The following is a 25,291-nucleotide window of genomic DNA, read 5'->3' as shown; positions in this document are numbered from 1 at the left end:
TCTGAACTGGCAGCCGCCAGCATACAGCGGGAAAAGGCCAGGAGGAAGTTGACTAACGTTGGCTCCTCCTTGGACACACGCACTACGCTGCTGTCAGTGGCAGGAGTGCTGGGATGCTGGCGCTGCAGCCTAATGCTGGGGATGGTCATGGAGGCTGCACACCAGAAGTTTTGCCCACTGGCGGATTCAGGCCCCTCCCTTTGGATGGGGCTGTTTATCACACGTGCCAAAATATTCTCTGTGAAGTCCAGCCTCCTCCACCTGTGAGGAATAATCATTTCTAACATAAGCAGAGCCCTGCTGGATCAGACCAATGGTCCATCTAATCCAGCACCCCATTTCACACAGGAACCATCCGGTTGTCTCCGAGGGCCAGCAAAAAGGACACAGAAGCAAAGGACTTCCCCTGAATTTGCCTCCTACCACTGGGATTCACAGTTTGCTGCTTCTGATTATGGAGGTCCCTTTTAGTCATCATGGCTAGTAGTCGGTGATGGATCCCTCTTTCATGAATCTGCGAAGTCCCCTTTTAAAGCCCTCTGGCAGTGAATTCCACAATTTACTTACTCATTCATGAAGAAGAGTTTATTTTCATCTGTCCTGAATCTCTGCTGGGAGCTCTGAATTTTAGTGTTGTTGGAGGGAAACCTTCTCTCCTCTTTTGCCACCCCATGAATAAGTTGGTAATCCTTTCCCATGTCTCAATGCCTTATATTAATTTTTTGCTCCCAAAGATGCGCTATGTCTTATTTTCCGGGGATGTCTTATTTTTCTGTGTTCTGTTCGTCGGGCATGCTTCCAAACAAAAACTTTGCCACGTCTTACTTTTGGGGGATGCCTTATATTTCGCACTTCAGCAAAACCTCTACTACGTCTTATTTTCAGGGGATGTCTTATAATCGGGGAAACAGGGTAGCTGTCTTTCTTCTCAGTTGGTGCCTCACACTCGTTGGGCTCAGCTCATATGGAAGATGCTTTTTAGTGACGACATTTTTAAATGGTGCTAGCTGAATGAGAGCCGGTGGGCTACAGTGCTTAAGAGCAGTGAACTCTAATCGAGAGAACTGGGTTGGATTCCCTACTCCTCCACATGAAGCCTGCTGGGTGACCTTGGGCCAATCACAGTTCCCTCCAAACTCTCTCAGCCCACTGGAGGCAGGCAATGGCAAACCACCTCCGAATGTCTCCATCCGTGAAAACCCTCCAGGGATGCCAGAAGTCAGATGTGACTTGATGGCACACGTACATTGTTGAAAAGTTCCACGGTACACTTTGTGTTGATTAACGAAGGCATCTAAAAATAAACAAGGACCCCCCCCCCCCAAAAAAAAAAAAAAACACAACCCACCAACTTATGGACCAAGAGGATTCAGACTTGTTTTTAAAGATGAATTACTGGAGTGGCTGCATGCAAATCAGCCCATTTTCCATTGTATCTGTGAATCTTACATCAGTACCCTCTTTTCTTTCTCGATGGGTTCCATGAGAAACTTGAAAGACAATCCTGCATCTCTTTATTTATATCCTCCTGCCTTTCACTGCCATCCTTGTGACACTGTTTCTAAAAGCCAAGAGCAAAAGATGCCCGTTAAATGGTCATTGCTACCATATGCGCATTGAGCACCATTACAGGGAATAATTGCTGCCAGGGAAATAGTAGTCAGTCAATTAACCCCTAAATCACATCTTGAATGGCACAGTAGATAAAGGGTATGGGTTCAAGTCTCAATTAGGGTGACAGTTTCTCAGCAACCCCCTTAATAATTTGGTCTTGGGGTCAATTAAATTCCTTAGCACTGAATTAATGGTTAGAGGACCGATTTGGCAACTTCTCATTTAAAGGTTAGTTATGGAGTACCACGGCTGGACTTATCAGGTTTATTGTCATCTAAGTTTTGAAAGACCAACCAGTGGTGCTTAATGAAGGGAAAAAATCTTCTTCTAAAAGGAAAAGAAAATGACTTTCGGGAGTAATCCTAAACAGTTCTACTCGGAAATGTTATTCAGCGAAGCCTATTCCTGGGAAAGGGTTCTTAGGATTGCAACGGTTGAGAGTCCACGCTAGCAGCATACATCTGCTTTATTCAGCTGTAGTGTCAAGACTGAAAACTCTACATTGTATAAGGCTCGCAGCTGGTAGCTGTATACTATATTACAGTTTCAAGAAAACCATACAGGAACAAAATAGATGAATTCTCTAATGTGATACATTCATAAATCTTATGACTCGATACACACCAGCAAGAATAAGAACATAAGAACATAAGAACAAGCCAGCTGGATCAGACCAGAGTCCATCTAGTCCAGCTCTCTGCTACTCGCAGTGGCCCACCAGGTGCCATTGGGAGCTCACATGCAGCATGTGAAAGCAATGGCCTTCTGCGGCTGTTGCTCCTGAGCACCTGGACTGTTAAGGCATTTGCAATCTCAGATCAAAGAGGATCAAGATTGGTAGCCATAAATTGACTTCTCCTCCATAAATCTGTCCAAGCCCCTTTTAAAGCTATCCAGGTTAGTGGCCATCACCACCTCCTGTGGCAGCATATTCCAAACACCAATCACACGTTGCGTGAAGAAGTGTTTTCTTTTATGGCTAGGTACAACTCAAAAGAAGCACTTGTGCTGAATTACTTTCACCACCACTATGGTGTGTCAGTTTCACAAACACAAATACACTTAAACCACTGCCATCCCGGCTGACGTATACAGAGGTGTAAGATTTATGAATATATCACATTAGAGAATTCATCTATTTTGTTCCTGTATGGTTTTCTTGAAACTGCGATATAGCGTGCAGCTACGTGCTGTGATTTTTCTGTCTTGACATTTTTGTCACACAGATCCCCAACTTTTTGTATCATGGAGGATTCACTTATTTGAACTGCAAGCACACAAACCCTCAGCCGGGCATCCATCTTGGAACTGGGCCTGTACTAACTCCACCTTCCTCAGGAGCACGTCTAGTCGGACTGCTTGACAAAAAGTATCAGCCACTTGACATGTGGTGGGAGCAAAATGGGAACATATATTATGGCAGTCGTAACGTCCTACTGGCAGATCGTTCTGGTGGGTGCCCACAACAACCCCTCTGCCGCAAGTTAGCTTTGGTCTGATTTAAATGTGGTGCTGGCGGAATTAGAGCTTACCCATGAGAAGTTGCATGTACATCCACCAGAGCTGCCCCGCGCCATTTCCACCGGCAGATTCGCCCCCCCTCCCCCGGATGGGGCTCTCAGCCTCTCTCTTCAAATACCAACTCTGTCAGCATCTTTATTTCCTCTTATTTACACACTGATGGGACATTCAAGCTAGATATGTTAGTTTGCTGTTCCATCTGGTAGTTATCTAAATTCTTGCCATTCGCAAAGTACTTTCGTGCTACTCTTTTTTGGGAGAGCGGGGAATAAAGTCCAGGACTGCCTCTGGGGAAGCAAAAGACATATGCCAAGGTACTCTACTGTAGCTGTTGAGATTGATTCTTTTTGGACAGCATTCTGTTCAGTAGGCGCTGGAATCATATAAAACAAACACCAAAAGAGAGAGAGAGATTTATATACAGTTAAGTTCCCGTGCCAAACCACTGATCTTTTCTTATCTTCCAACTCATTAATTTTCACCCTTTGCTCAAAAATGAAAACAGTCCATTGGAAAGATTGTCTGTTATTACCAGCACCCCCTGAAACAATTTCCAAAGTTTTCTCAAAACAACCATAACAGATGCCAGAACAGTTGAAAGCAGAATTAGAAAGCAGGATGCTGTGAAAATAAAAAACTTCAAAACGAACGGTGGAGAGAGGGATTCTGTATATGTGAATGATTGAGAATAATTCCAGAAGGGGTAGAAGCAGAGAACGCTTACCCCTGACAGAATAATAATGTCACTCAATCGAATGCTGTCTTTGTAGGGAAATGGAAAGGGATACGGCCCTTCTAAATGATTTTTGGATCATACTTCCAGCAACGAACACTGTTATGTGATAACTCAGAAAACAGGCCAACTGTTAGCAGTCGAAATCCATCGGTCTTGGCACGCTGCGCGGCGAACAAAAGATGCTGCCTCCTTTCAAAGCCAAACCTGCCATCTATTTTATACATTTTTTAAACTGTGTTCTCTAAGCACATTCAGTTTTACCAGCTTCTATCAGAAATGGTTGTATGTTATGTCTAATCCTCTCCCCCATCTGCTAATTTGGTTACATAAAAAAAGAAACTGAATAATGTCAGTTGCCTCACAGGTTGTAAAGGCAGCCTTTATTTACCCGTTTATATATTCTGCTATTTTTACATCTTTGATTAGTTTTTCTCTCTATTTTTGTACTGATCACTCCCATCCTCATTGCTCACATAACACTGTCACGTTTTTATCCTGGCTTTCCTTGACAGAAGTCAGGGCAGCATACAAAATTATCCACTCCTTCATTTTGGCCTCACAACAGACCTATGAGGCAGATAAGGCTGGGAGACAGTTACAGGCCCAGGAATATGCAGTGGCAGAGCGGTGATTGAAACCAGGGACCCCCGCTAGATGCTACAAGGTTGGGTTAGCTCCTGCCAGATTCTAAATTGGTCCCTCCCTTCTCTCTGTTGAACAATAACTCTCCAAGTTGGATATGAAGATGTTTAAAGATGCTAAAGTCAGTTTTGTTCATCAACCTTGAGCTGCAGGAATACAGCAGGTTACCGATGCCTCGCAGTCATCCATATGGAAGGAATGAATAGAGTTTAATACTTAGAAATGCTATTATCACACTTCCAGTGCTTGTTAATGAGCTAAACATGTACCAACCACAGATTCAGCTTGATATTTCAAATCAGTGGGATGGCTCAAGACTAAATTTTGTTTTGTTTTTAGGAGTGAGGTAATTTCTACCAATTCCTTCTTCCTGTTGCAGACCACCAAATGTGCCTCTCAGGCCGTTCCTGAGGTGCCCTTGTCCCTTAGGAGCAAAATTTCGAATAGCGGCAGGAGCAGGAGAAAGAAGGAAGTTGTCTTCACTGACGGAAGACCCTTGTGTGAGCAGAAAACATAGTCTGGATTCAATCCAATATCTGAAATAATTCCCCATTCTGAATGCCCTTCCTGTCCATACCTCTTTGTGGGCCCTCCCCTTTTCCAGTACACAGATGCTCCTGTTCTTAGGAGCTGTCTGAAGCTATTTCCCCAGTCTGGCCATCACTCAAGCTGGGAGCCGTTCAGATGAACCAGGAAACAACCACCCTTTATCTATTATATACCACACTGTTACCCCACCCTATCCTTCAAGGAGCTCAGGGAGGCACCCTGTGAGGTAGGTTCGGCTGCAAAGTTCCAATCACAGGTTCACTATACATGTTAAAAAAGAACATTGATAGAGTTCTATGGAGTGGGGAAAGTGGAAACTAGGTTCTTTTGTGCAGCTGTTTTGGTAAAATAAATAGTTATTAAAAAAAAACAGAAAAGGAAAGGGATACCTTAGGTTCTGAGATGCTCAGGAGAAGGAAGGTAATAACTATTTTAAATAACAATAAAAGAAATGCTAAAAACAACCTAAACGTCATAGGCCTTCTCCTCTCCCGCCTTCCTTACTTTTGGTCAGAAAAAATTCTGGTATGAGTACTTGTGAATGGTGGTAGAGAGAGAAACTTGGGGGCGCAGCTTTGAATAACCCTTACTTGAGGACCAAAGTATACATGATAAGTGGCTCAGAGACAACACGTTTGTCAATGTACAGTGGAATAAGTTAAACAGATACATGCTAAACCAATTCCGTTTACCCCACAAGCAGAAGAACAGCACAAAATATTTAGAAGGATAAGACAATCTACAGGGGCAACACTCTGCTCCGCAAGGCAACGTGATACCTAATTTCCCTGATACGGTGATCAGGGCTGGCTGCGGTCCGAGTCTCCTTTCGTTTTCCCACTCTTAGCGGTTTTCAAGTTCAGCGTGCAGGTCATGGCAATTCTGCTAACAAGGTATCCTGCATTGTAACAGGCGTAACCCTAAACCACGCCTGAAGACTTAATGCCTGCCTCTCGTATCAATTTCAAGAAAGGGTAAACCTTGTACATGGGTAACGTTTGACTTTTTTGCCTGCTTTCCCCGAATAGAACAGTCTGCTGCTAATTCTGCATCATCAAGTGTCCATAATGGGCTTGTTTGTTACCTCAGACTGCCGTAGCTGAGCCTGAATGTCAAAGGCCTGAAACTGACAAACCACAAGTAGAGTACTGCTCAGACCGGGCAGTGCCGACTCTTTCCCTCAGCAACCTCTCTTGTGCTTGCCAGGAAGCTGCTATTAGGAGATCCTCCTGAATTTCATCAAACGTGGCAGAGAAGACTAGCAGACGGAAGGGGGAGTTGGTTATAACTGGGGATCCAAACCACAAAAATTCAACATTTGTTGCAAGGTTAGAATCTCAGTTTCGTCCACTTTGAACAGATTTTCTAGCAATTTGCCCCATCCTAGTGCCACCCAGTACAGGAGGAGAACTGTACTAGAGTTCCTATCAGTATATGACAGTGATGGCGAACCTTTTTGAGACCGAGTGCCCAAATTGCAACCCAACCCCCACTGATTTATCGCAAAGTGCCAACCCAGCAATTTAACCTGAATGCTGAGGTTTTGGTTCAGAAAAAAAGGTTGGCTCCCTCTTCCTCCATCCCACCTGCTCGAGCAGGGGCCAGCCTGCTCTAGCCTCCAGCAAGTCCCTTGCGCACTACTCTGCGCCTCTCTAGCATCTCTGCCTCCTCTGCACCCCCCCCCCTCGGGCAAGCAGCCACTCTGAGCACAGGCCCCAGGCCCGCCAGCCGAGTCCTCCCATGTCGTGCTCAGTGGCCCAGACCAGCCTAGATGTGTGTGTGTGTGTGGGGGGTGATTTTCCGCCCCTCACATGACATGACAAACTGTGTGTGCTCACAGAGAGGGCTCCGAGTGCCACCTCTGGCACCCGTGCCATAGGTTCGCCATCACTGGTATACGAAGTGGCCTCATATTATGAAATTCTGATTGGCTACATGTTGTGAAGTTATATTGTGAAATTCTGACCTGTCGGTCACAAAGTTTGTGGCTAACGCCTGCACTCTAAGGAGCCCTGGGGTGCAGAGCGGTAAGCCGCAACACTGCAGTCAAAGCTCTGCTCTCAACCTGAGTTTGATACTCCATATCTGTGAGACCGCCTCTCCCCACATTGCCCTTGAGGACCCCTCTGGTCTGCGGAGGGGAACTTGTTGGTGGTCCCGGGTCCCAGGGATGTTCGGCTGGCCCTGGCCTGGTGAAACGCTCTCCCTGGTGACGTCCAGGCCCTGCAGAGTCTGTCTCACAGAGTTGAGACAGACTCCGTAAAACAACTCTGTAAAACAGAGTTGTTCCGCCAGGCCTTTTCTGCCGGGCAAGGCAGGCACCCCTTTCTTTAAAGATCATTTCTGGTCCTTGTCAGGATGTTGCACGTGCATCCGTTTTTATGTCCCCCCGTTAGGCTTCTTTTATGTCATCTGCTTTCTAGTCTGTTTTCGAGCTAATATTATTTATCATGTTTTCAATGTTTACTTTTATACTATTTATTATATTTATTGTATGGGTTGTTTGGTATGCTTTTATTGTGAGCCGCCCTGAGTCCTGTGGGAGATTTGGTGGGATATAAGTGTAAAGAATTAAGGTGGGCTCAGCCTTCCTTCCTTCTGAGGCTCGTAAAATGAGTACCCAGCTCGCTGGGGTAAAGCGCAGATGACTGGGGACGGCAAGGACAACCACGCTGTAAACACAGTAAGTATTGTGATGTGACATTAGCCCATGAGTCAGTAATGATCCGGTGCTTGCACATGGGACTACCTTTACAACTTTAACCTGCTTTCTAAACTGAGAAAGGAGTGGCCGTGACTCACCGTGGCTGCCACTGCTGCTGGGGAAGGGACAGGCAAAAACACAGCTGCCTCATCCCCTCCCCACTTCTTGCTTTGCAAGACCTGGCTTGGGCTCGCGAGGCTTGGCCAGCCCACTGCGCATGTGTGGGCTGGCCTATGTCGCCCTGATGTCACGGAGTGGGGGTGGGGGTGCGAGTGGCTATATATTTGCCTTTGTCCAGCTCAGTTCACCCGAGCAGGACCCGAGCAGGACGCAAACATGGGACTACCTTTACAGCTTTTACCTGCTTTCTAAACTGAGAATTATGACAAGCACAGTTGCTACCAGAGTCAGTTCCAGGGTTTGACGGGCTTTGGGCATAGAGTGCTCGCACCCCCACCCCCCCACCCCGGGTCCTATCTCCACTTCCAGGGAAGGTGCTCTTGTTCCTCCCCCTCACACCTCCCTTCCTCCCCCCTCCTACATGCCCTCCATCGGCCTGTGCACCCTTCTCCTGCCTGCTCATGACTCCTTCTGACGGAATGCCCTTTCCTCAGTGGCACAGGGAAGTGTGTGCAGCTGGGTGTGCTGCTGCTGTGACTGTCACCATCCATGCTCTGCCAGTGCTGGGCAACCTAGGCAGATGGGAGCACAGAAGGAGGAGCGCTTTCAAGCAAAGGGTGAGGAAAAGGCATTTTATTTATTTATTTATTTTATTAAGCCAGCTGGATCAGACCAGAGTCCATCTAGTCCAGCTCTCTGCTACTCGCAGTGGCCCACCAGGTGCCATTGGGAGCTCACATGCAGGATGTGAAAGCAAGGGCCTTCTGCTGCTGCTACTGCTCCTGAGCACCTGGACTGTTAAGGCATTTGCAATCTCAGATCAAAGAGGATCAAGATTGGTAGCCATAGATCGACTTCTCTTCCATAAATCTGTCCAAGCCCCTTTTAAAGCTATCCAGGTTAGTGGCCATCACCACCTCCTGTGGCAGCATATTCGAAACAACAATCACACGTTGCGTGAAGAAGTGTTTCCTTTGATTAGTCCAGTAAAGGCAAATGGTCTCTGAGTCCACCATTTTGCAAGCAAAGTACAAACAAATGTATCAGGGTAAATCTTGTGAGTCCCAGAGTCCCTGTTGAAAAACAAAGTGTGACCTAGGAGATATCTTCAAAGTGTGACCTAGGAGATATCCTCCCCTTTGCCCTCTGCTCTCTGTGTTCAGATGGAACAAGAACACACCATACACGCTGAATGCTTCGGGCGCAGAGGTGCCCCAATAAAATAATGGTTGGGTTTTATGCTGGAAATATGTTGATCCACTCACAGTTATAAAACAGCAAAAATTTCATGCTTACACAGCACAATACTAGTAGCTAATGAATATACAGAAAACAGAAATGTATATGTAGTTAACAAGTGTAGTTAACAGAGACATACCATGGCTATACAACATGTTGTGTTTTACAGTGGTAATTTATTGCCCTTTTCTTATAGAATGCTGACATTTTACACAGCCTGATCCTATGCATGTTACTTGCAAGCTAAGTTCGGTGGCACAGGATTGCGGCCTAAATCACATTAGAGTGTAGGTCACCGACTGCCCTCCCGGTCCAAATACCTGCTTTCCATAATTTGCTCAATGTCTGAAAAATTCCAACTTACAGCAAAGCTGGCATTTTATAGCCTGCAGAGCTATAAATCATTTTTTAAATCATGATGATATTACTCAAACCAGATGTGAAAACATATGTTTGCCATGCTTGTGTAAACTGCTGACTTGTCATACTTAATAAATTTTGATACTTTTGAGTTAACTACATACCACCTTAATAATAACTTTAAGAACCTCTGCAGGAATAAACAGTATTATTTTTGCCTCGGTAAAGACAAACGGGCAGGGTTTTAAATAGGGTTTAAGACAAATAAATAGTGTTTAAGACAAATAAAATACGAGCAGCAAAAAATGTCTGGGCAGCCTATTGCCCATAAGATAGAGGTCAGACATAATTACTCAATTATTATTATTTCTTTGAATTAAGAAACTGTCCGGGCCCTGCGGGACCTTGCTGAGTTCCGCAGGGCCTGTAAGACGGAGTTGTTCCGCCGGGCCTTTGGAGGAACCGGCCGTTGAAGGTGCCCCCCCCCCGCTCTTCTCTGGCCCTGACATCTGGGCCAACTGTCATCTTAGACTCGCCATTCCTCCCTTTTGGAGGGAGAGGGAGTTTCTAGAATTGGAGCGCTGGACGCCATTGTCTTGCAAGTTCCTTTAAGGGAGGGGTGGGAACTAGAGTAGTAGGTTGCTGAACGCTAATTATTTTATTGTAATTTATTATATTTACTAGATATGTTTTTTACGGTTGTCGCAGCTTTTAAATGTTTTAATTGCCTATATTGTTTTCTTCTGTGTTGTACACCGCCCAGAGCCCTCCGGGGATGGGGCGGTATAGAAGGTCAAATAAACAAACAAACAAACAAACAGATAAATAAATAAATAAATAAAAAACCCGCCACCCCCACACACACACGCTTAATATGTACACAGTTGTTGAAGCAAGAATCCAGATTTAGATAATTTTGCCCTATTGTTTGCAGCGCTTCGTAGGCCTAAACAAGCTCATCAAAAAACTGGGGATCACAGAAACTCCTCTTTGTGCTGCTTTTAGGCAGGCAACTGTTAGCTACTTTACTGTGACACGGTGAACACCGCAAACTCTCCAGTGAGTCATGGTTTGGAGACACCAGAAGACACACCACTGTCACGAATAAGAAAGGAGGGCCATTAAATTATGCTGACAGAATGACACAAACAGGCATCTTTTATCGATAGCAAAACATTCCTTCGCTTAGAGCAAACAAGTAAATGTGGATTCATTTCTGAATTAAGTACCGGTATTTATCCAGCCCAGGGCTCTGTTTCCCTTGGCTCTTTCATTTCATACACATATTAACCAGTTTAGGCTGATAGACCTAACTTTTCAGGCATTACATCTGACCACACACTCAGGATGAACATGCTACACCAGGTCTTCTTGGTAAGCAGAATCTTCATTTCTTCTGAAAAGGGCAATGCGTAGATTTTCAGGCTAGGCGCACGAATCAGAAGAAACAGTGATCCTGCACAGTCAAGACCACAGGTGTCAAACTCGCGGCCCTCCAGGTGTTCATGAACTACAATTCCCATCAGCCCTTGCCAGTGTAGCCAATGCTCATGTTGGGAGGGACTGATGGGAATTGTAGTTCATGAACATCTGGAGGGCCGCGAGTTTGACACCCCTGGTCAAGACAATGACCATGAATTGCACAGCAGACACTGTGATGGTGAATGGTGTACTACTTAATTTATTCTGAGATACTTTTGGCGTTGCAGGAGCATAGGAGGAATTTACCTTTTTCCTTGGACAGTTTTCTCGGGTGCGGCCCAGACTCTTGATCCACAGGTTCACCTTCTCTAGTATTCGACAGCATCGCTAAAGGTAAGTTAGAGAAAGAGAGAGAGAGAGAAAAGCGCCACTGAACTATACATCTACCAAAACTGAAAACAATGCCTTTCTACAGAATGCAACTCAAAGATGAGCAACTGCATTCTTTGTGGCCACTTTGTCATCATTATGCAACATGGGGGTTATAATTTAACATCACATGACCGAGGAGAACAAACTTTGCAGTTGTGGAACTCAGGAGGTTGAGGATAACTGGGGACTAAGCAAAAAGCCCCAGTTGTACAACCATTTGGAAGAATTCATAGCACTACCCTTTAGCACATCAATATCATGTTTGTATTGTGAAATTGTGCTATGAACAACTTTCAAATGGTCTTGCACCCTATTGGGCTTGATGTGTAATGCTAAGTTACACTCAGTCACGTGGGTTCCATAACTGTTGCCATAATTGGTTGCATTTGTGGTCCTTGATTGCTCTACATTATGGTGCATGGGTATTGATAAGCATAAGCATAAGCATTTTATTGTCATTGTGCACGCACAACGAAATTTACAATCTGGAAGGGCCAGGGGAAGGGAGCTAGGGAACTATCTCTTCCTCCCCTTAGGCGTGGCCGACTGCGGCAAGAGGCAACTGCCCTGCTGAACAGGGCAAATGGGCAGAGGCGTAGCTAGGGAAAATGGAGCCCGGTGCAAAATATGAGTGTTCGTTTGTGTTTTTTGTATTTTTTTAGTGTTTTTTTTTTCAGTTTTGGGCCTGCAGGGTATCTTTAGGAGACTCTCCTGATAATACCAGCCAGGTTTGGTGAAGTTTGGTTTAGGGGGTCCAAAGTTATGGACTCTCAAAGATGTAGCCCCCATCTCCTATTAGCTCCCATTGGAAACAATGGGGGATGCGGTCACCCCCTTTGGGAGTCCATAACCTTGGACACCCTGAACCAAACCTCACCTAACTTGGGTGGTATCATCAGGAGAGTCCCCTGAAAACTCCCTGAAATTTTGGTGCTGCTAGCCTAAAACTGCACCCTGTGCAGGCCAAAAACTGAAAAATACTTAAAAATACAAAAAACAAACCTGAATTTTTTGCTGCCCCCCCCCCCCCAGCGCGCGCCCGGTGCAACACACACACCCGGTCCCTTTGTAGCTCCGCCTCTGCAAATGGAGAACACCTCTTGCCAAGAGTGTCCACCCGGCAGAGCCCCAGAGCGGAGTGAAGCTCCAGTATGGGGTATCCGCCCGTGGGAGCTTCGCCATGATGCAGACACGATCAGATCAAGACCCATGCTAGGCCTCCCGCTTCTGCTTGATTAATAAAATGGCTATGGCCAATTGATTTATCGAGCAAAAAGAGTGGTGTGGTTATTGGGAGAGGGCTTCGCCCAGGAGGTTCCCACCCTCGGACGGCAATTCGTACATGTACTGCAATGTCTGAGATAACTTGTGGCCATATTTTCAGGAGAAGAGCTTAAGACTACATCCTCTTTGTCTAAAAAAGCATCCATTCACAAGGATGAAACAATGCACATCCAACAGATCAATCAGAGGCCGACTACCCACAGCCAGTTCTGCCCCACCTTTGTCCCACGTTGGTGCAAAAGTCGCGTCAGAAGTGCCCTCGCTTTCTGCAGAGAAAGTGAAAAGCACAGGCGGGGCAAGAGGAAGTGCACTGGGACAACAAATCTTGCCCCAATGTACCTCATCTCTTGGCGCGCTGCCGGAAGGAAGCACATTGGGACAAGATTTCTTTCCCTGACGTGCTCTACCTGCCAGCGTGTGGCAGCTGCCAAAAGGGTAATCGGCCAAAGTCACATTTCCAGAAACGACTATTCAAGGTTGTTTTTTCAAAATAGCTGTTTCTGATGTTCCACACACTAACCACATCAATCCTACCTTCAAAGAAATCCAAGCTGGAATAAAATGATGGCTTTGTATTGTATGTTTTTAAAAGATTTTTAAAAAATTAATTTTAACCCATGCAAAAACACACACAAAAATAGAAAACAGTAGAAAAAACCATCAACCATAAACAAACAAAATAACAATAAAATGGATCTGAATGTTCAATGAATTATAAATGCGATACAAATTTAAGAGAGAGCCTTCCATCTTGCTTATTTTGCCCTATATCCTGCTATTCAAATAATACCTATTGGCATACATCAAATAAACAATTACTTATACACTTAATTACTAGCATATTAATATTAACATATTCATATGGTTCCTCTGAATCCAATTTAAATCTCCATTAGTATTATTATTAATTTAAGTAATTGATTCAGCAACATATAAAAATACAATTTCCACTTCTCATCAAATTCAGCTTTGAATTATATGTTGATATCCTTCGCCCACTCTCAAGGGACCAGCATGTTAGAGAACAAAAGTACCAAATCCTACAGAAAGGGCAAATATACTTGCCTGTATGAGGCAAAGCAAGTCAGGAAGAGAAGAGAAACAGAAAATGAACTGAGAGCAATTGCCTCTGAAATGTTCACGTTAACTAATTAAGAAGAGTGATTCATTGGAAGCATTTGGATGAGAAATGCTTTTAATAGATCAGAGGATTTAAAGAATTGGTAATTATCTGTAATTCTTCTCAGATAATAGAGAAATATAGACAGCTAGATGTTAACAGCCCAAACTGATGGATGACAGTTCAAAGACAATAATAAGTGCCTTTGAAAAAGTAATTCTTTAACTGAGCACTTGCAGAACTAGTCAGATGTGGTTGCTTTTAGGCTCTTTGGATCGCTTACTATTATTTTCCTTTTGGCTGATTAAAACATTACGCTCTCCGCACTTAACAGATTAGAGAGAACAAAAAGGAAATTCCGAACCCCATTCTTTAAAGAAAAAAAATGCCTATTTCACATTAGGTTTTGATGAATGCCTGCCATCACATGCTTTTTAAAACTTAAAACATTTATTTTTAGGCAGTTGGGAACATGCTTTGACTGCAATTTGTCACCTACTTAGAGATGTGAAAGCCTGGAAAAACTGTTAAAATTTAGGAATACGAAGGCTCTGTTTGCCTGAGAACTACTTTTCAATTCAAAAACTGGAAATTTTTAGGGAATTCTGAAAAACGCTGCAATATTCTCTCTTTTGGGGTGGGTAAAATGCTCTTTGAGATGCTGCTCATTTGGGATATTTCAATACGAAGATGTTTACGTCAGACAAATTACAGCATTAAATAATTCCTGTACAATACTGTAGACATATACAACACAGTTTTCAATTATGTTATTTAATCTTTGAAAATATATTAATACTAATCCTGCCGCTAGTTAATATACTATAGTGCACTTGATGATTATATAGTACTGAAAAATTCAGTGCTGTCAACATTATACAGTTGTGCTCGATATCCCAATATGCTGCTCGTTCTATTGGGACTATTTGACACTTTGTCCAAATAATATACTTTTTTATTTACTAAAAATTGTTCTGTATTTTCCAGTTTTGCTTCTTCTTCTTTTTACCTTTTAAATTGCAAGAACTAAGATTTGGCTTTGCCAACTCCAGGTTGGGAAACACCTGAAAATTTTCAGATCACTATCATAGAATATCTAACAGTTGCAGCTAGAATTGTATGGGCGAAATATTGGAAATCTAATCATAATCCATCCAAATTTGAATGGCAAATTAAAGTATTAGAATTGGCAAAACTTGCAAAAATAGTAGATGAAGCCGATTATAAGCTAGATCATAATTATCAATTACAATGGGAAAAATGGATTCAATATATCCAGAAAACAGTGTTGTAATAGTTAGAATCACATATAAGCTTAAGGAAAAAATACAAATAGAGACTTTTGGAAGTCTGCTCACATATATATTTTTCTTTGTAGTTTTTTTTCCCCCTGTCTTTTTTTTTATGTGGGTGTATGGGTGTGTGGTGTCGAAGGGTTAGGGTTAGGGTGGAATATATATAAGTTTATGTATGTAACTATAGGTGTATGTAACTTTGTCAATATTTTGTTAACATGTCTGTTTCATATTTATGTATTTTTCTTTATACATTCTTTTGTTATTAATAATAAAAACTTTATTTAAAAAATTTCAGATGTGCCTGAAGAGGGCAGGGTATAATGCCATCAAAAAACTCCATAGTAGTAGTTTTTCTCCAGACTTGATCCCTGTCATTTGGAAATCACCTGTAATGCAGGGACATTTCCTGGCCCCACCTGGAGGTTGGCAACCTCAGGTTAGGCAGTATAGAGTGCAGCAGAGTACATATAGCTCTCTGCCTAGTATTGGCCAGATTCACAATTTTGTTTATAGAGATCAAAAGCCTTTAAACTTCCACATTTCCACTTTTTTTCTGCCATCAAGTTGCAACTGACATGGCACCCCCATAGGGTTCTCAAGACAAGACACATTCAGAGGTAGTTTGTCACTGCCTGCCCCTGTATAGTGACTCTGGTATTCCTGTGTGGACTCCCATCCAAACAACTCACCAGGACTAACCCTGCTTTATTTCCAGTAACTAACAAGACCTGGCTATCCTGGGCTATCTAAATTCGGGCAGAAAGAAAATGTGTGGAAGAGCCATCACAACAGAATGAAATTTTGAAGATATGGATAATATACGTGGACTGGATGAAAGAAGCTCACGAGGCTACAGAGAATGAACTTACTGCTGTTTGTGTAACAAAACTATGAAGAAGAAGCAATGGGGGGAGGGAGAAAAGAGGGAAAAGTATTGTTTGAAAATGTATGAAGAAGAAAATTACTATAAACTCTAAAATTCAAATGATACAATAAAATTTTTGTTTAAAAAGTGGAAGTGCCATCATAGCCAATTTACGGCAATTTTGTAGGGCTTTCAAAGCAAGAGATGTTGAGATGTGTTTTGCTATTGCCTGCCTCTGTATTTAATTGTTATGAAGTGAGGTTTATTGTAGGCTGGGTTGTTGTGGAATTGTAGCGGGGATATTGTTATGTTATCTTGCTGTTGTTACTGCGTTATTGTTATTTCATTTGATATACTATGTTACTGTTATTATGTAATTATCATATTGTTACTGTTATGCAATGTTATATTAAAGTTGTGAAATGCTATATTAATGTTGGGGATGTTATCATAAGTTGTTTAACTTGCTCTGAGCTGTTAACCGGATAGTATTATTTTGATCTTGAATTGTTAATTTGTGGATCCACTGAAATTGATATTGTCTTTATATGTAGCCTTATGGTTTTGTATTATCATATTGTTATTCCTATTATGTTGTACACCGCCCTGAGCCCTCCAGGGGAGGGCGGTATATAAATTAAATATCCTATTCTAACAGTAGACTTCCTTGTTGCCTTCCCATCCAAGTACTAACCAGGGCCAATCCAAGTTAGCTTCTTAGATCTGGTAAAATTGGACTAGTCTGGTCCATCCAGGTCAGAGCCTGAATTCCATAAATCTGCTGAATAGTAAAATTTTATATTCTAAGTTATAAATGCTGCACATTATACTGTTAATACAATAAAGTAACTTTAGGTTAATACAATAAAGTAACTTTAAACTTTAGGTTTAAAAAAGATATTTTTCAATTTCCTTCAACATTTCTCAGTTTTTTCCCCAACTTGCCCCGCTCCTGCAGGTTTTTGTATGGCTTCAAAACCTCTGGAAACTGCATGCTAACATCAACAGATGAGTGCATGCAAGCATCAAAGAGTTACATTTTTTCAAATGTGATTCTCAGGTCTCTGGTCACATAATTATGTGGTCAATGTAACTTGCCAATCAAGTGCTAGAAAAGCAGGCTTTTCACTCCCCTCCATTAGGCACATGCAAACTAAAATGAATGCTCAGGGTGGAGGCTTCTATCTGTATATGTTTATTCAATTTCTTATCTGTCTTTCTCCCTCTGGAATTTCCCCCAATATTACAATTGTTGCAATATTAATTTAGGCCTCTCCCGACTAAAGAAAATACAACAATATCTCTAAAACAGCAGGAAATAAAAATCCCAGTACCACCAAAATCATCTTCAAGCACTTTCCTTGGCATATCTAGAAGAAGAAGAGTAGAAGAGAAGAGGAGTTTGGATTTATACACCACCTTTCTCTCCTGTAAGGAGACTCAAGGTGGGCTACAAGCTCCTTTCCCTTCCTCTCCCCACAGCAGACACCTTATGGCCGTGGTGGCGAACCTTTGGCACTCCAGATGTTATGGACTACAATTCCCATCAGCCCCTGCCAGCATGGCTAAAGAACTGTGACTAGCCCAAGGTCACCCAGCAGGAATGCAGGAGTGCAGAAACACATCTGGTTCGCCAGATAAGCCTCTGCCATTCAGGTGGAGGAATGGGGAATCAAACCCGGTTCTCCAGATTCACCTGCTCTTAACCGCTACACCACGCTGGCTCTCTACGTAAATAACTTTGTCTCAGAGACCTTATCTATATCGAACCACCAAAGTTCTGGATCCTCTGGTCCAGAATACAAATTCTGGTGGCTCTAAAACACTGTGAATTAATTTAAGGAATTACAGAAGACATTAACTGAAGTCAACATATTAATTTGCTTTTAAAAAAATCCTTGAATCAAACACATATCTATCATTGGAAATGCTTTAAAATCAGAAGGTATACAAGCAAATGCAGGGACTAAGAGTATTTTCACAATATTTCCTTCCATTTAAAAAAATCTATATTCTGTGTTCTTCAGGGTTTAACCAGACATGAAAATATTTAAGAATTAACAGTTTATTTCGTACTCATTTAATTTCTCTTTCCATTTATTTTGTGCTCAGGTACTTTGATACAAGAACAAAATGCCAAAATGTATTTTTGCTTTCCAATGGGTGCGGGGGGAGCAGGGCTAGGTAGGCACTAGGTCCCAGGCGGAGCATTCTACCACAAAGAAGGTCTGCCATGTTGAGTTCTGTGCCGGAGGAATATACAACCCTACTAACATCTTTTTCTGAGACAGACTATAAAGATATGAAGTGGATTTACACTGAGCTGGTCGATCTTTTCAGTACTGTCCACTCTGATCAGCAGTCACCTTTCAGAGTAATAGGTAAAGAAAAGTATTTTCTTACACCCAGAGGCGTATTTAAGGAAAATGTAGCTCGGTGCAAAATCTGAGTCCCCGTCCCCCCACGTATGGGCAGCCAAACAACTTTTTTTGCACCAGGTCTTGAAGTCAGTATTTGGACCCAGGGGGGATTTTCCACCCCCCACGTGACTAAATGGCCGCAACCCGGGGACATTTGACCCTGTATATCCCCCTGGGTGGTACACCCCTGCCTACCCCTGATGCCTGAGATCCTGTAACTAGAGGTGCCAGGGACTTAACCCAGGACTTTCTGCATGCGAAACCTGTGTCTTATCACAGCCTCTCCCACTTGTCATGACTTTCTTCAAAATTCAATGGAATGAGAATAACCAACCAATAGTACCAACCGATTCTGTCGGGTGTGTTGTCAAGCTGGGACGGAGAACTGGAAACGCTACTGCTCTGATGTGAAGAGGCATGGCTCCCGGGTCTTTGACTCTCTTCCACAGATGGGGCAGGCGAAGGGCTGTCCTGAATCCTCTCCTTCAAAAAGAAGCACACCAACTATTAAATAATCTTTGAGCAACTTAAAGTGTCTGCTTTAGAATGCCAAGAGTTCTGTGTAGCCTTGACAAAGTAGTACTAGTTAGGACAATGGAACAATGAAGAAAAATTTAGGAGATTAACACATTCACAAACTGATTCAATATGTATTAATGTGCATATGAGTAAAAATGACAGTTCCTTTGTTTTCAGCTGATGTATGCCGGTATTGTAGAGAATGCCATTTCAGAAGAGGCGTACCTTTCTCTGTGCCTTTTTGGATCAAATGCCCGTCACCCATGATTTTTGTGAGTACGTGAATTACATTTGTAAAAAGATTTTTTTAAAAAATCTGCCTGATGAACTGGGAGCTACTTTTTACTTGATCAAGCTTTCAAATGATTGATTTAATATGTAATCGTAACAGCCGTTCACCAATTATAACTATAATAATGATGGGGATAATCTGCAATCTTTTGGGGGACACTCCGTATTCGGCTACCTACTGCCCTCGTATCTTGGAGTACACCTGGGCATGTATACTGATGGCAGCGACATGTGACAACTCCTCTTCCTCCAGAGCAGAGGGAGGAAGAAATAGTTTAATGTATTGTCGAAGGCTTTCACGGCAGGAATCACTGGAGTGTTGTGTGGTTTCTGGGCTTTATGGCCGTGTTCTAGTAGCATTTTCTCCTGACGTTTCACCTGCATCTGTGGCTGGCATCTTCAGAAGATGCCAGCCTCAGATGCAGGCGAAACGTCAGGAGAAAATGCTACTAGAACCAGGGTCTGCAACCTGCGGCTCTCCAGATGTTCATGGACTACAAATCCCATGGCCAATTGGCCATGCTGCAGGGACAGATGGGAATTGTAGTCCAGGAAAATCTGGAGAGCCACAGATTGCAGACCCCTGTACTAGAACATGGCCATACAGCCCAGAAACCACACAACACTCCTCCAAAGAAATAGTTGTTTGTAACCGCTAAACCGCTGCTGGCCCCGTCCAACAAATCAATGTCCTACTAGCTGCCTAACAGTGTCAAGCCTTGATGCCAACCTGAAAATAACAAATTCTGCATCAAATTAACTCACATTTGACCCTAAGAAATGCAGTTAATTTTCGCCATCTATATAAACTATGCAAATATGCCTATCAGTGCTATTCTATACACAACGATTCCTCTTTAAGCCCATTGAGTTCAATGTGTTCAGAAGGATGTAATTCTACTTAGGATGGATCATTCTACCATGTTGACAATTTTGAATCATTTGCTACATTTGCTTAAGGGTGGGAAGTCCCCATTCATAGCGGGCCAATATCAGCTTAGTCCACACGAGTGACATACATGCTTTCTTCTCTCCTTATACTCTGTCACTGTATCCCTCCATTCTTCTTTGGAGACAATGCAGGGGCCTGAAGCCCCCACCTTTGCTCCCAAGATTCCACTGGGGGATATGCACGGACAACATACACAACTGTCATTGCAATCTTAAGGATTAGAAACTTGCTCTTGAGAAACAGAAGAAAACATCGATTCTTGTGTACCGTTTTTGTGCTTGCAAAGTGCAATGGCAGGGTCATGGAAGACAATTCTGAGCACAAGTTGTACTTTTCGAGTTAAATCAAGTACTAGAGAAACTGCTGTAGTCTATATAAACAAATGGCATCCTTTGACTGGATTACATATAAATCTTGCAGATCCCAAATAATCTGCAGGCAGAAGGCGGAACAGGATGACAGACGTTCCTGCTCTGCCTTCCCAATAAACTCACAGAATGAAAACATCCACAACATTGCAAAATAGAAGTTACTGAGTTCATCTTAACTAACTGGTTATGTCAATTTATTAATGTGGGGGCTGATATTTTGATTCACAAAATATCTGTCCTCCGTATAGCCATACAGTAGAACTATAAACAAAAGTTATGTTGGTGTCAGTGCAAATTGAAACATTGAAATAATAAACATGAAAAGATTCCTTGCCTGCCCCCCTGCCCACTGTTTCCATTCTCTGGCGGGAAGGAAGGGGGCAGTAACGGCAAGGCGCATACCACTTGGAACAAACAGATGCAGGCGAAACGTCAGGAGAAAATGCTACTAGAACCAGGGTCTGCAACCTGCAGAACTCTCTCTCAGTTCCTAATCGTCACTTACTTGTGCTTTGTTATATGCAAACAGTTCTGTGCCACAATGTATTGTCAAAGGCTTTCACAGCCAGATTCAACTGGTTCTGGTAGGTTTTCTGGGCTGTGTGGCCGTGGTCAGGTAGATCTTGTTCCTAACATTTCACCTGCAACTGTGGCTGGCATCTTCAGAGGTGTATCACAGAGGGAAGTCTGTTACACAATGTGTCCAGAGAGAAAGAAATGTTTGGGGTATATATTGTCCATGTCCCAGCCACAGATGCAGGCCACAGATGCAGGCGAAACGTTAGGAACAAGATCCACCAGACCACAGCCACACAGCCTGGAAAACTCACCAGAACCAGTTCTGTGCTTCGTTTGTCCCAGCACATAGAAGTCAGCGGGGGGGGGGGGGGGACAGCTAGGTAAGCTAGCAGTGGGCACAGGGAAGATGTCAGGGTAAAGCTGTGCTCACTGGCAAATCTCCCCCACTCTAGCAACAAAGAAAATTAAAGTCGCACTTAAAGTGGTGTTGCTTGGCGCGGAGAGAATAGAAATTGAAAGCAGGGCTCAGGGAAATACATCTGTACAAGAAATCTTGTCCCAACAGACATTCGCCCCTGCAGTTTGGCAGACACCTTGCACATAACTGGTCACTGTCACAAGTAGTCCTTTGGTGTTTTAATCAATTTGCCCCACTCTTGTGACGAATGGTTCGTCCGTAATTTATTAAAGGGTGGTGATGATTTTGTGCACCAGGTCTACCAGGCACCAGGAAAAGGAGATATGTTTTGCCTTGGTTTGAGCTAGGTGCTATAAACACAAGATGGAAAGGCTGGACCCCCCCCCCCTTCAGTTGTTTGGTGTGCTGTCATTCACTTGAGGAGAAGAGAGCCCTTTTATATTGAGCTCTGTCTCAGGTCTATCCCAAGCTGAACCGAAGATCCTAGGTAAGATGGCTAGCAGGAGTTTTGGGGCAAGGACATAAGGAATGCAATGTTGTGTATATCACCACATTATTGCTGAGGAAAATCAGGAAGTGATGCAGGGTAGCTCTAGGAATTGCTGGGAATTCGATGGGTTTACCATAGTGTTTCTGGTGATTCCTAGAGCTACCCTACACCATTTCTGGTTTTTCTCTGGAGGTAATGTAGAAGTGCATGCAATGGCAATTAAAAAAAATTCTTGCATTCCTGCTTGGAATAGTGGGCAAAGGGGGCTGTCATAGCAAGAAGCCTGGAAGCTATAACTTGACTCCAGACCTGAGGCCAACCAAGTTTGGCTCTATCCCAAGACCCACCTCTGATGCATCCCTAGCCCACCTTTTCGTTCAACTCCCAAGATTTGTCCCAAGCTTTATTTCAAGTCTTGGTGACTGTTGATAGTCCTCTGTCTTGTACTTGAAGCTATACTCTCAGTGATAAGTGCAGGGAGCTGTAGAACAGAGCTGCTTTATTGTAATACTTAGCGTTTGTCTATTCAAAACACATTTTCACCGGGAATGTTGCCTAGAATGTGTTTTTAATAGAATAGTTATTATACATTCAATAACAAGCGGACCTCAACATCATGTAACAGATGCCTATCTTTTATGCACAGTGAATCCTCAGTGGATTTTTTAAACTAAGTACCTCCAATTTAATGAACGTACAATAACTAATATAACTTAAAAGAAGCGTTTAATTGCTGTACTAATTACAAATATTTGTTAAGCTTAACTAGATAAGGAATCTATTGCCACCAAGGTTCTATATCATCAGGGGTTTTTTTATTTCAATCAGTTTGGAAAAAAACAAAAATAACATTAGTTCATGATTGTCACACACATGATAAATAGACTGTACTGGTTAAAAAAAAATTCTGGGTACTAAATAGAATATGTGGATTGGCAAAGAACCTTAAAAAGATTCAAGGAATGTCTGACTCCAGAATTATTTGTTCAAAATATTTATACTGCTAATGCTCTATTAAAATTATTTTTTACATTTTACATTGTATACATTTGCATCCCATTGCTCTCCAGAAGATTCAAGGCAGCTAACAACATAAATTTATCGGTATTTTTATGCCACCCCTTCTCTCAGGATCGAAGAACAATATACATAGTTTTCCCTCTTCCATTTTACCCTCGGGAGGTCCTTCCAAATAGTAGTTAAACAAACAAACAAACAAACAAAAACATGGCAGCAGTGTATGGACTTCGGAAATAGAAGACAGAGCTTCAAAATCCATCTGAGGGTCCTGACCCACTTTGAGTGCCAATGGGAGAAAAATAAAAACATTGGTATCTTGTGCACTGCAATAATGTTACTTCTGGCAAAAACTTGGAAGCCCAGTCAGGTAGCTCAATTCCAAGAGTTGCCCAGTGACATTTCTGGCTATTCCCCAGAAGTGATGATGATGTGCACATAGTGCTGTGCCTCTACATGACCCTGCCCCCAAAGCTCCAGGCAATTGCCTGATAGCTGTACTCATGAATTCAATGAAGCCAATTGCAGCTGCTTCTATGTGATAAAGGTAGAATTTTTCAAGAATTCCGAATTATAAGGCTTGTTACACTTACTGATCAACTATCTTCCTCTTATGGAGGGGTGATCATATTCCCAACTAGGTTTGGAGATTCGGGTGCACCAAATCCTGGATTCGGCCCCAAACTGGGCACATTTGGACATATTCGGGCCAAAATTGGCCGAATATGTCCTGCCCGAATATGAACTAATCCGAATGCAAGGCATTCGGGCTTTTTTGGTATTTTTGCCATTTTGGCCTGCAGGGGGTGCATTTCTAAAGCTAGTGACACAAAAATTTCAGGCTATCATCCAGACTCTCCTGATGATGTCACCCACGTTTGGTGAAGTTTGGTTCAGGGGGTCCAAAGTTATGGACCCCTCCCCAAAGTCGGTGCCCCATCCCCCACTGTTTCCAATAGGAGCTAACAGGAAATAGGGGCTACCCCTTTGAGGGTCCATAACTTTGGCCCCCCTGAACCAAATTTCACCAAACTCAGGTGGTATCATTAAGACCCTGAAATTATGGTGCCAGTAGCTTTAAAAATGTGCTCCTGACAGGCACCCTAAGAAATTGCCCAAGAAATGTGCTCCTGACAGGCACCCTAAGAAATTGCCCTTGTCACCATTGTACCCAATGGGGAATGTCTGTGCACATTTTTGAAGATAGTGGCACCATACTTTCAAGGTGGCTCTAGGAGGCCCTGTTGGTAATAGCATGCAGGCTTGGTGAACTTTGCTTCTGGGGGTTCAATTTTATGGGCCCCCAAAAGGCTTATTTTGTTTCCCTGCTCCTACACATGAAGCCTGCTGGTTGAGTTATCTCAGAACTCTCTCAACCCACCCCCTTTGGGAGTCCAGGACCCCCTGAACCAAACGTCACCAAACTTGGGTGACATCATCAGGAGAGTCTCCGGATGATACCCTGACATTTTGGTACTGCTAGCTTTAAAAATGCGCCCCCTGCAGGCCAAAACATGAAAAAACACCTAAAAATTTAAAAATCAGATGGACCCAAATTTTCTGGGTATAGCCAAATATTTGGGTATATCCAAATATGTTATTTGTTTTATTTGGGCATACAAATAATTTTATGCCCGAATAAATCTGAATCCAAATTTTACCAAATTTCTAGGGTATTGACCAAGCCTATTCCCAACTCTTTGCCATGTAAATAACTTATGATGTGGACTAAGCACTCCACAGGGATCTTTGTATGCATGAAGGCTCAATTGGCATTATTCTTCAAATGGGAGCACAGTTCATCACATGACTTAGACTTAGCATGCAATAAATGCACCAATAGTGTGTACTGCTCACATTTTTCTCAGATATATGGCTGAAGAGAGGGGAGGTTTACCAGGCCTACACCTGGCAATCCTGGGAGCATTTGGGGTTAGGGCATAAGGAAGGGGAACACTGAGTGGTGTAGTGACATCACTTCCTGGAGAAGGCCTAGATGTGATATTACTGCATCGAGCAATATTGAAGGAATTTCCTCAACTCTATTACATTTATTTAGATATTTATACACCTATTTTCACCCCAGTTTTTTTTGGGGGGGTGATCTAGGAAGGCTTACAACAGCACCCTTCCCTTCTCCATTTTATCCCCACAGCAACAATCCTGTGAAGTACATCAGGCTAAGAGAGAACAATACTGGCTCAAGTCCACCCAACAAACTTCCATGGCAGAGTGGGATTCAAACCTGGGTTACCTCATTCCTAGTCAAACACTCTGACCACTAAGTGGCAGGTAAAAAATCACTTTGACTAAACATTGTTAGTAGCCAAGCACGAGATGGATAGTGTTGCTGTTCCCTGTATAAGCAGCCGTGAGGCTCTCAGATAA

The 25,291-nt window shown here is 42.9% G+C and overlaps 1 protein-coding gene across 3 annotated transcripts in view; it reads right to left on the bottom strand.

Annotated features, from left to right (window-relative positions):
- Positions 1 to 25,291, bottom strand: part of DACH2 (dachshund family transcription factor 2) — a 433,391-nt gene that overhangs the window by 57,973 nt on the left and 350,127 nt on the right. For 2 of the 3 annotated variants that reach the window (XM_048514020.1, XM_048514022.1), the window contains one exon: positions 18,674 to 18,809. In XM_048514020.1, the coding sequence (XP_048369977.1) occupies positions 18,674 to 18,809 (136 nt within the window). Of the gene's footprint in view, positions 1 to 11,213; positions 11,295 to 18,673; positions 18,810 to 25,291 lie in introns of all 3 variants that reach the window. The other variant, XM_048514021.1, reaches the window with a different exon arrangement.

This window comes from Sphaerodactylus townsendi, linkage group LG13, assembly GCF_021028975.2.
Source record: "Sphaerodactylus townsendi isolate TG3544 linkage group LG13, MPM_Stown_v2.3, whole genome shotgun sequence".
In the NCBI taxonomy this organism is placed as follows: domain Eukaryota; kingdom Metazoa; phylum Chordata; class Lepidosauria; order Squamata; family Sphaerodactylidae; genus Sphaerodactylus; species Sphaerodactylus townsendi.
This window is presented reverse-complemented; position numbering and strand designations above follow the sequence as displayed.